The sequence below is a fragment of the Prionailurus bengalensis genome, chromosome A2 (genome assembly GCF_016509475.1).
Source record: "Prionailurus bengalensis isolate Pbe53 chromosome A2, Fcat_Pben_1.1_paternal_pri, whole genome shotgun sequence".
Taxonomy (NCBI): Eukaryota; Metazoa; Chordata; class Mammalia; order Carnivora; family Felidae; genus Prionailurus; species Prionailurus bengalensis.
Genome location: NC_057348.1, coordinates 1,783,133 through 1,795,518, shown reverse-complemented (window position 1 = coordinate 1,795,518; position 12,386 = coordinate 1,783,133). Strand labels below are relative to the sequence as shown.

At 60.4% G+C, this 12,386-nt stretch overlaps 1 protein-coding gene across 3 annotated transcripts; it reads left to right on the top strand.

Moving 5' to 3' along the window:
• The first annotated feature begins 1,291 nt into the window (after positions 1-1,291).
• Positions 1,292-10,785, top strand: SLC39A3 (solute carrier family 39 member 3). Of its 3 annotated transcripts, none has more exons than XM_043586077.1 (3): positions 1,292-1,552; positions 3,283-3,614; positions 6,679-7,593. In XM_043586077.1, the coding sequence occupies exons 2-3, from the start codon at positions 3,405-3,407 to the stop codon at positions 7,411-7,413; spliced, it is 945 nt and encodes a 314-aa protein (XP_043442012.1). In that variant the 5' UTR covers positions 1,292-1,552; positions 3,283-3,404; the 3' UTR covers positions 7,414-7,593. The 3 variants fall into 3 exon arrangements, with proteins under 3 accessions (XP_043442012.1, XP_043442010.1, XP_043442011.1); XM_043586075.1 differs by lacking the exon at positions 1,292-1,552 and adding an exon at positions 1,620-1,801 and having other exon boundaries at positions 6,679-10,785; XM_043586076.1 differs by lacking the exon at positions 1,292-1,552 and adding an exon at positions 1,865-2,661.
• Positions 10,786-12,386: the final 1,601 nt, after the last annotated feature.

Here is a 12,386-nt window from a genome sequence, read left to right as displayed (position 1 = left end):
AGCTCAGCAGCATCAGGCAACACTCACACTGTCATGCAGCCACTCCCACCATCTGTCTCCAGAACTTTCCATCTCCCCAAACTGAGACTCTGTCCCCATGAAACACTGACTCCCCGCTCTTTGTCCCAGCATTGGATCCCACCAGTGCTCTGGATGGGATTCCTCTAGGGACCCCCTGTGAGTGGAGTCACACAGGACATACCTTCTGTGTCTGTCTTCTGTCACTGCACACAGTGTCCTCTGGGTCCATCCGCACCGTGGCACTCTGTGCTTTATTCTCAGCAGCTCTCTCCATGCCTGGCTCATAGTACGCTGACAACAAGACTTTAGTAAACAAATGAATACAGTCTTCTCTTTTATAATTCATTGCTTTTTAAATTTTTTTAAATTATTATTTTAGTATATGTGCTGCCGAAGTGAGCACATAACTCTGGTTGTTTTTATAGGGCAGTGAAACAAGCTTTTTAAAAAAGTATTATCGGGGCGCCTGGGTGGCGCAGTCGGTTAAGCGTCCGACTTCAGCCAGGTCACGATCTCGCGGTCCGGGAGTTCGAGCCCCGCGTCGGGTTCTGGGCTGATGGCTCAGAGCCTGGAGCCTGTTTCCGATTCTGTGTCTCCCTCTCTCTCTGCCCCTCCCCCATTCATGCTCTGTCTCTCTCTGTCCCAAAAATGAATAAACGTTGAAAAAAAAAAGAATATTAATTGCTCCAATTAAAAAAAAAAGTATTATCTTCTCTCTGTCTAAAAACTATCAACAATTCTCAGTCTTCATCTTATTTGGCCTGTTAGCAGCATTGATACAATAACCAAATGATTGTGTTAAAAGATGCTGGATCTGTCACGTCTCTGACCAAAACTGCAACTGCTCCCTATTTCCCTCCAAGGCCTCTTGTGACCCATGTCCTCTTATCCTGTGCTTTGGCCACACTGGCATTCTTGCACAGACCTGCCAGGGCCTCCGTATTCTCAGTCCCTTACGTGTGCGACGGTCTGCCTCCATATACCCGCTGGACTAACTTCACGTTCACCTTTGCTCAAACATTAAGCATCTTACTTAAAATAGCAACCCATACCCAGCACTTTTGATAGCTCCTCATTGGCTCTTTTATCCCAGGACACTTGTTACCTTCCGACATAATTCCATTACTTATTATGTTTACTGATTATTTTCTGTGTCTTCTCCTAGAATGTAAGCTCCAAAGTTGGCGGGGTGTGGGGAGGGTGGCGGATCTTGGTTTGTTCACAGATGTTCTTCTACAAGAGGCCCTGGAACACACAGAAGGCAGGGATGTGGACACAGATGAATCTGCGTCTTAAATTGAAGGGAAGGACACCAGCGTCGTGGACGCTCAGGGAGAGACAGTCTCCCGTAGCAAATGGTTTCCCATCAATGGCCAAACCTCCCTAGAGCGGGATTCAGCACCGGGCACCCCTGGACAGCTCTGGCAGCCAAGTCGTACCGGAACCATTCCTCTAGGGCTGGAGTTTCCCGCCGGAGGCACCTGCTGGCTGTACCTACCGCTCAGAAACAGGAAACTACTTTCCCATGCCGGTAGGAGAGGTGGCGGGGGTGGCGGGGGGCGGGGGGGGGAGTCCACAGGATGAGTGGCAACCACAGCGGCTAATGGACTCGATGCACTCGGCCCGTGGCGCTCGGGGTAGCCAATGAGCAGCGGCGTGGGCGGGGCGTGGGCAGCCGCGCGCGGAGCCGGGGCCGGACAGGAGCACGGCTTGTGGGGTCGAGACCGCGCGGCGGTTGAGCGGCGGGAGGCGCCGGCGGGCGGGCGAGGGCCCGGCGGAGGTGCGTGCGGACAGGGGCCGGGGACCGGGGGCCTGGGGCTGGGTGCCAGGGCGGGGCGTTTCGGGGTCTGGCCGGCTCGGCCGCCCGTTAGCGGAGGCCCGGCTGCGGCCCCGAGGCTGGTTTCCCCCCCGATCGGCGAGGTCTGTCTGTAGTAATTAGCTTTCGAGTCCCCCGGGCAGAGCGCGCGTTGCTCCCTCCCCGGCGGAGCCCTCTCGGCCTCGGCCTCGCCCTCCCCGGGGCCCCCGCTGCAGCTACACACAGACGCTCGGTGTGTAGTGAGTGAATGAATGAATGCGCCTGTGCTGTCCTGGTCCCACCCCCATCAGCCCCTGGTTGAGAGAGCACAGCCCCCCTCCCCACCCGCACTGCACAGACCGGGGCATCTGGACACCCGGCAGGGATTTACGCGATGCCCGCCGTCGACCTGACTGTGCACTGGGTGCTGCTGGGGGGCCCGCCTCCAGCAAGACAGGCTCTCTGCCCGCGCGGAGCTTGCAGCCCTGAGCAAGGGAGCTCATTCAGGGACTCTGAGTTATGCAGTTTCCCGTAGCACAAATAATGCCAGAACTTCACGCCAGGGAAGGGGAGGGAGAGGCCCCTCCATCCGGTGGCATCCGAGCTGAGACCTGAAGACCTCAGTGAAGTGGGGTGTGGGCAGTGAGAGCTGGGAGGTTAGGAGGAAACCAAAGGACAGAGGAGCAGCCAAGGGCCCTCGTACTAACAGTGACGCTTTCGAGTCCAGGGCGATATCTGCACCACTTGGGTTCTTGGAGTCCTGTAAAGAGGTCCACATGCTTCATTCAGCTCACCTGTTTGCTTGCCAGTGGTTACTGAGCATCTGTTCTGCACCAGGACTCGCGGTGGGTACAAGGCATACAGTTTAGGGCACAGGTCCGCCAGGGGAGGCCCTTCCAAGGCATCCTGGAGGCAGTGACCTAAAAGACAAGACATCATCGGGAGGTCAGGGGGAAGACATGTTCCAGGACAAGAGAACAACCCATACAAAGGCCCTGAGGCAGGAACGGGCTAGGCATATTCAAGGCCCACAAAAGCCCGTGTGGGGTGAGCGGAGCCGATGGTGCAGGGCCTTCTGTACAGGGTATGGTGCTTGGTTTCACGTACGGGCAGTGGGAAACCAGTGGAGCAGCACCACCCGATAGAACGTTCTGCAGCAATGGAGATGTTCTCTGTCTGTGCTGTCCAGTATGGTGGCGACGGCACTTGTGTGGCTCTTGGACACTTGCAGTATGACTGGTGTGACCGAGGAGCCGAATTTTGCCTTTCATTCAGTTCTCCTTAGCTTAAATAGACGCACGTGGCCAGTGGCTCCCATACCGGACAGTGCAGCCGTGGATACTCCTGCAGAAGGCAGGGATGCGGGCCAGGCCTGGAATGGAGCAAGGTCCTGGGGGTGATGGGCTCGGTCACTAGAGCTGGGCAGGTGATCCAACAGCTGACACGGTTGCCCCTGGCGTTCACAGCGGATGTCCCGAGGCATGAGCCCCCAGCCACGTGGCTGGGCCCAGTAGCACATCGTGGGACGGGAGTGTGCGCCCACACATGGTTTGGCCCTGCGGTGACCGGAGCAGCCTGGGCCACCACCATGATGAAGTTGTTGGTGGCCAAAGTCCTCTGCATGGTGGGCGTGTTCTTCTTCATGCTGCTTGGCTCCCTGCTCCCGGTGAAGATCATCGAGACGGATTTTGAGAAGGCCCATCGCTCAAAAAAGATCCTGTCGCTCTGCAACACCTTCGGAGGCGGGGTCTTTCTGGCCACGTGCTTCAATGCCCTCCTGCCCGCCGTGAGGGAAAAGGTAAGGGGTCCCCGGGGGTAGGCACCGCCCTTGGCACCTTATGGCCAAGGGTCACTGACGTTTTTTCACTAAAGCCACCAAGCTGGGTGGAGCCTTGACACTGTAAGAGTGACAGGAAATGGATTTGCTGTGTGACCGCGCATTGCTTGCTTCTCTTCTCTGGGCCTTGTCTGGTAAACAGGGGGTTTGAACTCGACATAGGGTTGCCCGCTGGCGAGCTCACCCGTTGCTACCTGAGCAGACTGACCACCATGGCTGCCATACGCTTTGTCCTAAAGCTGGCAGTTTGGGCCTCTCTTCAACACCCGTATCGGTTAGCTGCTGCTGCCTAACAAGTCACAACAGACTTAGCACCTTAACCGGATACATGTTTATTATCACAATTTTTGTGGGGCTGGAGTCTGGACACCACGTAGCTGGGTCCCCTGCTCCGGGCTCTCTCAGACAGCGTTCCGGGTATCCGTGGGCTGTGTTCTCACCTCAGGGTTTGAGGAGACGGGTCGGTTTCTGAGTTCATGTGGTGGTAAGGCAAGTTCAGCCCTTCCTGGTTGTCAGACCCGGGGCCCTAGTTTCTCCCCGGCTGCTGGCGGAGGATGGCCCTCAGGCCCTGGCCACGTGGGCCTCCCCAACACGGCCGCATGTTTCATCAGCAGGCCACAGCCGGTGCCTGCGTCTTGGGCGTCCAGAGCTGCGAGTTGACACGTTTCTGCGGCCTTCCGCTGCTAACCTCTTGCTCCTTTGTTCACAGTGTGGGAGACTCGCACAGTCAGCGTCCAGGGGGGATAAAATCTCAAGAGTCCTCAGGCCCAGGCTGCTGTGATGGTGCATGTGGCCCTTCCATGGTCCTCCCAGAGCCACTCCATGCCGCACGCCTGCCCGCACCTGAGCCTTGGCGGGTCAGGTCCCTCCCCTGCGGCCCCTGGCCAGCCTCAGCTGGCACGGTCACCCTGCAGAGAGCAGCGCTGCACACTGTGGCTTTTGCGTCTGCCTTGTCTTCCTCGATCTGATCTGACCCGTGTTCATCCCTGGGGTGGGGGGTTAGTGCTCCCCACGTGCTGGTGTCTCCCCAGGTGTAGCACACGCAGGCCTCTGTGAGATGTTTGGCAAATGAATTAAGCGGCTCCTCTACAAAACACGGCCTCTGCTGCAGCGGGGGTTCCCCTGTGGGGGACGACGCTGCCGCCAGGGGACACTGAGTGATGGCAGGTCACTGGGTCAGGGGGTCTCACCTGGGCGTCTTACCCCCAGGGTTACTGGATGATGTCTGGAGACATCTGAGGTCATCACGACTGGCGGAGCTCCTGGCATCGGGTGGGTGGGGCCAGGGATGCTGTTCAACACCCTCTCCCACCTCCCTCTGGTGCCCAGAACGGCCCCCGACAGAGAATGACCTGGCCCCGATGCCAGCACTACCCGTCGCAAGTCGTGACGACCAAAATGTCCTCAGACTTTGCAGGTGTGCCCTGGGGCAGGATAGCCCCCAGTGTGTGTGTGTGTGTGTGTGTGTGTGTGTGTGTGTGTGTTCCCAGGCTGTCACGAAGGCTGTGACAGGAAAGAAAGGGGTGCCACGAGCATAGTTTGGAGCGCCTGGCTCAGGTGGAGCCCTCGGGAATTGCGTGTGCACGTGAGCATTGTGCAGCCGTGAGTGAAAGTGGAGGGGGAGCGGTCCAGACGGCCGACAGCTCACCCTGCAGCCCCCAGGCCGGACCAGCGTGGAGTGCACACACACCCTCGTGAGCAGGGGCCACCCGACCCAGCTGTGAGGAGTGGCAGCCTGTTGTAGGCCTGTCTAGTCACGTTTCAGTGACTTAAAATGAAACACGGTTCAACATGCCCGTCCTTGGCCGCACCAGCCACGCCTAAGGTCCACATGGGCCACGCGCGGCTAGTGACTTCCGTATCGGTATCAGCACAGACAGAAAGCCTTTCTGTCACTGGAAAGTTCTACTGGACGGGGCTAGCTCGAGGCATCTGCGGGGGTGCAGGTGGATGTCTGAGGAGTCTCCCTCATTCCCAGCTTGTCCACCCAGGAGGTCGGGGTGCCTTGTGCAAGCAAACCCCACGCAGGCCCCAGGGCTGCAAAGGCCAGTTGCTGTGACCGTGATGGAGGCCAGAAGGCTGAGATCACCGTGTCAGCAGGGCTGGGTCCTTCTGAGACCGTGAGGGAGAATCTGTCCTGTGCCCTTTCCCTGCTTCTGGAGATTTGTTGGCAATCCTTGGCATTCCTTGACTTGTAGGTACATCACCCCAGTCTCATGCCCGTCTCCCCGTGTCTCTGTGTGTCCTTTCCTTTTGTGTCTCATAAGGACACTGTTGCCGGACTTAGAGGCCGCCCTGATTTAGGATGATCTCGTCTCAAGATCCTGATGCGTGAGTTTCCTGGGGCTGCCGTAGCCGTGTGCCACAGCTCAAACCATGGGCGTTTACTCTTGGTCAGTGGGGAGGCTGGAAGTCCGAGACCAAGATGCCGGCAGGCCTGGGTCCCTCGCAGGCCTCTCTCCTTCCTGCCTCTTCATGTGGTGGTCCCGTGTCTTTCCTGTTCCCGTAAGGACTCCAGTCCTGTCGGCTCAGGGCCCACCCTAACAGCCTCACTGTCACTGAATTGCCTCTCTCCAAGTAGGGTTAGTTTGGAGATTCTGTGGGCTGGGAACCTTTAAGATACGAATCTCTCCGCCGGGAGCACCTTAATTACATCTGCAAAGACCCTTCTTCCTGAGAAGGTCACGTTCTGAGGTTCCACGTGCACGTATCTTTAGGGACCACGGTTCAGCCCGCGGCAGCACAATTAACGTTATTGGGCCGATTTAGTAGATGTCACGTAAAGCCTCACAACCCCCTTTGTAATAGGGTTGTTTTTATGTTGTTGTTGCTGTTTTTTCCAAATCCACCAAAGGGTGAGTCCACCTTCCCCCGTTTTTAGCCTCTTGTGTGAACGGGGGGCTTCTGTGCTTTGCTAGCTGATCAGTGAGATCTGGGGACCCTGTTGTGTTGGTGGCGAGTGTCCAGGCCTCCCGCCTCTGAACCCCTCTCCCCCTTCTCCTCCCTCACACATCCTCCGCTCCAGCTCCAGAAGGTTCTGAGTCTCGGGCACATCAGCACCGACTACCCGCTGGCCGAGACCATCGTGATGCTGGGCTTCTTCATGACCGTCTTCCTGGAGCAGCTCATCCTGACGTTCCGCAAGGAGAAGCCGTCCTTCATCGATCTGGAGACCTTCAACGCCGGCTCGGACGCTGGCAGCGACTCGGAGTACGAGAGCCCCTTCATGGGGGGCACGCGGGGCCATGCACTCTACGCGGAGCCCCACCCCCACGCGCACGGGCTCAGCGTCCAGGAGCTGTCGCGCTCCAGCCCGCTGAGGCTCCTCAGCCTGGTGTTTGCCCTGTCGGCGCACTCCATCTTCGAGGGCCTGGCCCTGGGCCTGCAGGAGGACGGCGAGAAGGTGGTGAGCCTGTTCGTGGGGGTGGCCGTCCACGAGACGCTGGTGGCTGTGGCCCTGGGCATCAGCATGGCCAGGTGCTCCATGGCCCTGAGGGACGCGGCCAAGCTGGCCGTCACCGTGAGCGCCATGATTCCCCTGGGCATCGGCGTCGGCCTGGGCATCGAGAGCGCACAGGGTGTGCCCAGTAGCGTGGCCTCGGTGCTGCTGCAGGGCCTGGCGGGCGGCACATTCCTCTTCGTCACCTTCTTTGAGATCCTGGCGAAGGAGCTGGAGGAGAACAGTGACCGTCTGCTCAAAGTCCTCTTCCTGGTGCTGGGTTACGCTGTCCTGGCCGGCATGGTCTTCCTCAAGTGGTGAACTGCCCACTGCCCGCCCGCCGGACAAAGGCGGTCCCCCAGCCCCCCGTCCCCCAGGCGGGGGCGCTCAGGCCCCGGGCTTCCACCTGTGCACGGAGGGGCTGCGCCCCAGATCCTATGCCCTGAGCCCGAGGCACCGCGACCACTTTTAAAAATACTGCTCTTATAATTACTTACCAAAGCTGTGTGGCCATGTCGTCCTCTGGCATTGGGATCTGAGGACTCGCACAGGCGCTGGGGCCCGGGCACCCAGAGGGGGTCGGGCTGGGACTCTCCCCTCTCCTCCCCCGCACACTCCCACCTGTGTACAGGACAGGAATATGGCCTATCTGAGCCGCTGAGCCCAGTCGGAGGCTTGAGACTTGCGTCCTCCGCTCCCAGCTGGCTCTGTTCCTAACAGAGGAGCCCGCCAGCCTGGAGCGTCTGACCAGGGATCACAGGGCAGCTCTAACTCCTGCCACCTGACGCCGTGCCTCCTGGGAGACGGGCAGGGTCCTGGGCACCTCAGGACTCCCCTCCTCCCTGCCTTCCTGCGTGCCCCCTCCCACACACCCTTGGTGGGCCGGGTGAGCGTGTGGGTTCTTTAAGGGAACAGAGGCCCATGGACCCGAGAGATGCGCAGGTGGGACCGGGGGCCAGCGTGGTTGGTTGGTTGTCAGTCCTGTCCCCGGAGTGAGACAGACTTCCGTGGGCTATGGGGGCAGGGCCACACGCCATTCACCTCACCCGACGCACAGACACATGAAGCCAGCACCTGCCTTGGGTGAGTGTGGGGCTGGTGCCAACCCTGGGCGTCGGCTCCGTGGCAACCTGTTGTCGCAGAAGCCCAGAGGCGTGCCTCTGGGAACGGAGTCAGGGGTGACAGCCTTTCCCAGCGGATTCCGCGTGTCTGGCTTGAAGCCACCAGAGGTGCTACAGGAGGGAGGGCGGGCCCGTGGCCAGGCCGGGTGCTGGTGGCCTCAGCCTCGCAAGCTCCGTCACGGGCACTCGGGCCTCCTCACTTGGCCACTCAGCTGCAGGCACGCGGGCCCTGGAGTGCGCCTTCCCAGGACCCTGGATCTCCACCCTGCGCCCCTCACAGCCAGCAGCCCTTCCCCCCCCCCCCCCCCGCCCCCACCGCTCAGCAGATTAAGCCCTGGCAAGCACAGGCCCCTTCTGCCCCGGGACGTGAACTGCCTGCCCAAGGGTGGGTGGGTGGGCGCGCCCGCGCCCCGGGGGCTGCCTGCTGCCACCGCTCAGCCCCTCCCAGCACAAGGCCCGAGGGGACACCTGTGCCATGGCCCTGGCCCCCTTGAGTTTTGTCACAAGAGGCGGGGGGAGTGGGGATGTGTGTCCGAGCCCCCCCCACTTGTGCTCTGCCTGCCCCCACCTTGTCATGTGAACTGTCCCGTTGCTAGAAACTTCTTTTCTTCTGGGGCCCCATCTCTGAACCCCACACGGCCCGCCCTGTCCCTGTGCTGGGACGATGACCGCCATGGGGGTGGGGGCCTCCACCCTCCTTTCCACGGTGGCCTAAACCCAGTGTTGACAGCCTCTGCTGCCACACTTCACCCCACCTCGGAACTGGAAGTTTCCACCCATTTGGCCTTCTCCCCAGGGGTGGGGAGGCGGGTGTCTGTGGAGCCACCAGGTTCTGTAGCCCACCTTCACCTGGACCGAGGAAGTCTGTTCTGGGGTCTCAGCTTTGTATCCCCCATCACTGCCAAAAGCACACGCACAGCAGGGTCTCCCCTCCTGCCAGCCATCAGCTCCATGGAGTGGCCCTGGGGACACCACAGCCTGACTGCCCATGTCCCCCCGCCGAACCCATGGAGGTCCCCAAGGCCATGTTGTCCCCCTCACCCTGAGCCAGCTTCCTGACCAGCCAACCGGGGAAGGGCACCGTCACGCCAGCCAGGAACCTTGGGGTGTGGAAAGACCCGGGTGCCCCTCTGTGGGGCCCAGGCCAGCCACCCTGGTCCCCAGCATCCTAACCCTCTCCATCTGCTGGGCCATGGCCACTCCTGGCTGACCTGCTCTCCCTACCGTCCCACCAGCCCCAGCAAAGCTGCTTCAAGGACCCCGGAGCCCCGAGAAGTGTGAGGGGGCTATGTTGGAAGAGCGGACACAGACTGCCACAGCAGCCCCCCAAGGCCACTCCCGGCCACCCCTCCTGTCTTCTGTGGTCAGCGGAGCCAGGATCAGCCCTGGGACCTGCTTATGGAAGCTGCCACGGTCGGCCAGCCGTGAGGGGTGACAGTGTCTTAGTTTTGGTCAGCTTTCCCCGCGTGGGGCGAGGAGCAGACCGTCCCCACGTCAAGGTCAGAAGAGTGGCTGTTTTGCCCTCTGACGGAGGCCCCGGAGAAGCAGCACTCACTCCTGAGCTTCCCTGACCCCTGGTGGCCCTGTCCCCCCACCAGCTCTGACACAAGAGCACTGCCACTTGCTGACAGGAGCTTTGTCTTGAACAAGACTGGATTGCTCACCACCTGGCCCAGGATCAGCCCCCCTACGAGACTGGACGTCAGCCGCAAAAGGCCATCGCTATGCAACTTTTGTCATATTGAGGGAACGTCGGTGGAGATTCCTGCCTCCTGGGGGTCTTTCTCAGTAAGGCGGTGACCCCCTAGGGCGCACCAGGCAGTGTCTGGGGACATCTATGTTTGCCACATGGGGGTGTCCTGGCACCCGGTGGGTGGGGTCGGGGTGCCACTCAGCCCCCGCAGTGCCCTGGACACCCCCGCAGAGGATGCCCCCACTGGGCTGAATGTCCTTGGTGCAGACAGGGAGAGATGCTGCTTTGAGTCACAGGAAGCGATGGTGAGTTGCGCGTAGAGGCCAGTTAGCTGTGAGATCCTGTGTGCGTGTACGAAAGAGGGAGGCGCACACCTGCTGACAGACAGCGTAGCACACTTGGCCGGGACTGGAGGCGCTGCCGTCACGGCGTGGACGTGAGTGCCCAGACCGCACACCCTGCTTTCTGTCGTAAATAACCGCAGCCTCAGCTCAGAACACCGGGCACCAACCTTGTCTGCGTGGACTTGGCAGGGTCGGGGCTGCCCCCAGCCACCTGATTGGCCCTGACCCGGCAGGTTCCTGGATGGGCAGGATTAGGGGGGGTGGTGCCCTGGGCTGGGGGCGCCATTCAGAGCTCTGCCAGGAGGAGAGTTACCTCCAACCGGGCTCCGGTCGTCGGCCAAGCCCACTGGAGCGTTTGCCTCCACCAGGAAGTCCCTGGCCCCACCCTCAGCCCTCTGAGGTCTGCTGTGTGTAGGGGCTCACCGCACAGGCGACAGCTGGATGGAGTCACCCAGATTCCCCTCCCTCATCTGGAGACAGGAGGAAATTACGAGGCGGCACCCAGGCCTCGTGGATTGAATCAACCTTAATAGCAGCGTGTCAGGGCTTCTGTTGTCTGCTGTTTGCGTCTCTGGTGCAGAAGTTATTAGTGTGGGGCGGGGAGGGGCAGCACCGGTTCCCGGCCGGTGTGTCTTTCCAGCCCCCAAGACAGGCAGTGGATGGGATGGTGCCTCCACGGATGGTGTCAGACCTCCCCTGGCCACTAGCTCTGGACCCTCGGCCCTGTCAGGAAGAGGGAGGCACGCGTCCCACCTGGCCCAGCCTGCGCCCGCCCTGAACTGTGCACCAGCTTATGGACAAAGCCAGTGACCAACCTTTCTGACCTTCCCAGCGCCTCCTGCAGGCGGAGAGGGGTCCACTATAGGGCACGGGTGTCATTCCAGAGGACCCTGGAACTGTTCTCTGGGCGGTCAGGTGCTGAAGCCACATTAGGCCGAAGCAGGGAGAAGCCCTTCCGTGTCCTGTCACCCCAGAGGCCTCTGTAGCTCCCGGGGCAGGGACCGCTGACCTGGCCGGCTGCGGTGTCCCGACTGCGGGCTGTGATCGCGGGCTGCCCACCCTGGCTGGACAGATGGACAGTTCAGAGCTCCCACTTCCGCAGCGCACGGGAGGCATGACCAAAGTAGACTGCTGCCACAGCTGGTGGGGCCTCTCCCTCAAGGGACCGGCTGGGCCTCCCTCTGACCACTTGGGCTGATGGCCTAGAACACTGTCTCCATCTTGGCACCACAGACATTTGGGACGGTCTTGCCCAGTGTAGGGTGGGAGCAGCATTCTGGCTGCGGGGTGGGGCTGCCGGACTTGCATCTCTGCCAAGCCCCCCGGTTATGCTGGTCTGGGGACACGTTTGGAATCCATTGCCCTCCTCTGGGCTCTCTCCCCCAGAACTGCCGACACAGGACTGTCCTGGGCACTGTGCAGGGGCAGGGGGGAGGGAGGGAGCAGCATCCCCAGCCCCCGCCCACGTGATGCCAGGAGTACCCCGATTGTGGCGACTACAGATGTTCCCAGACACGGCCCCGTGTCCCCTGGGAGCAGACTCACCCAAGGGTGAGGCCCACCACCCTGGGATGCATAGCAGCTCACCTAGTGAGGGGACAGATGACACCCACGTGCAGTGCAGTATCAGGTGACAATGACAGAAAAAGCAAAGCGAAGGGAGAGAGACAAGGAAAATGGAAACAATGTTAGCAACATGGTCCGGGAGGAAATCTCTACGAGCCACTCGAGTCCCAAGAAGATGGGGAAAGAACTTTTCCAGTGGTGGGGGGGCGGGGGGGGAGGTGGGCAGGCTGTGCAAAGGCCATGAGGTCTCTGGGAGTCGTGGCCCTTTTTTCTGACTGACCACAGCCACCCTGGCATCACAGGGCTTTATCCTGCCAGTGCAAAGACTTCAGTGACCCCGTACTCGGGGAGGAACCCCGGGCTGCCTCCACTGGCCCGCCAGGTGGCTTCGGTGAGGAACCATCCTCTTTCAGCCGGGGCTGGGGTCCAGTTCCTGCAGAGACTGACTGGCAGGAATTCAGGCTCGGGAGGGCCAGCCCATTCATTTTTCAAGGCAAACTGAGTTTTGACAAGTGATTTTCTTCTTTTCAAATGTTGACACCAAACTTTAAAAAAAAAACACAAAAAAGC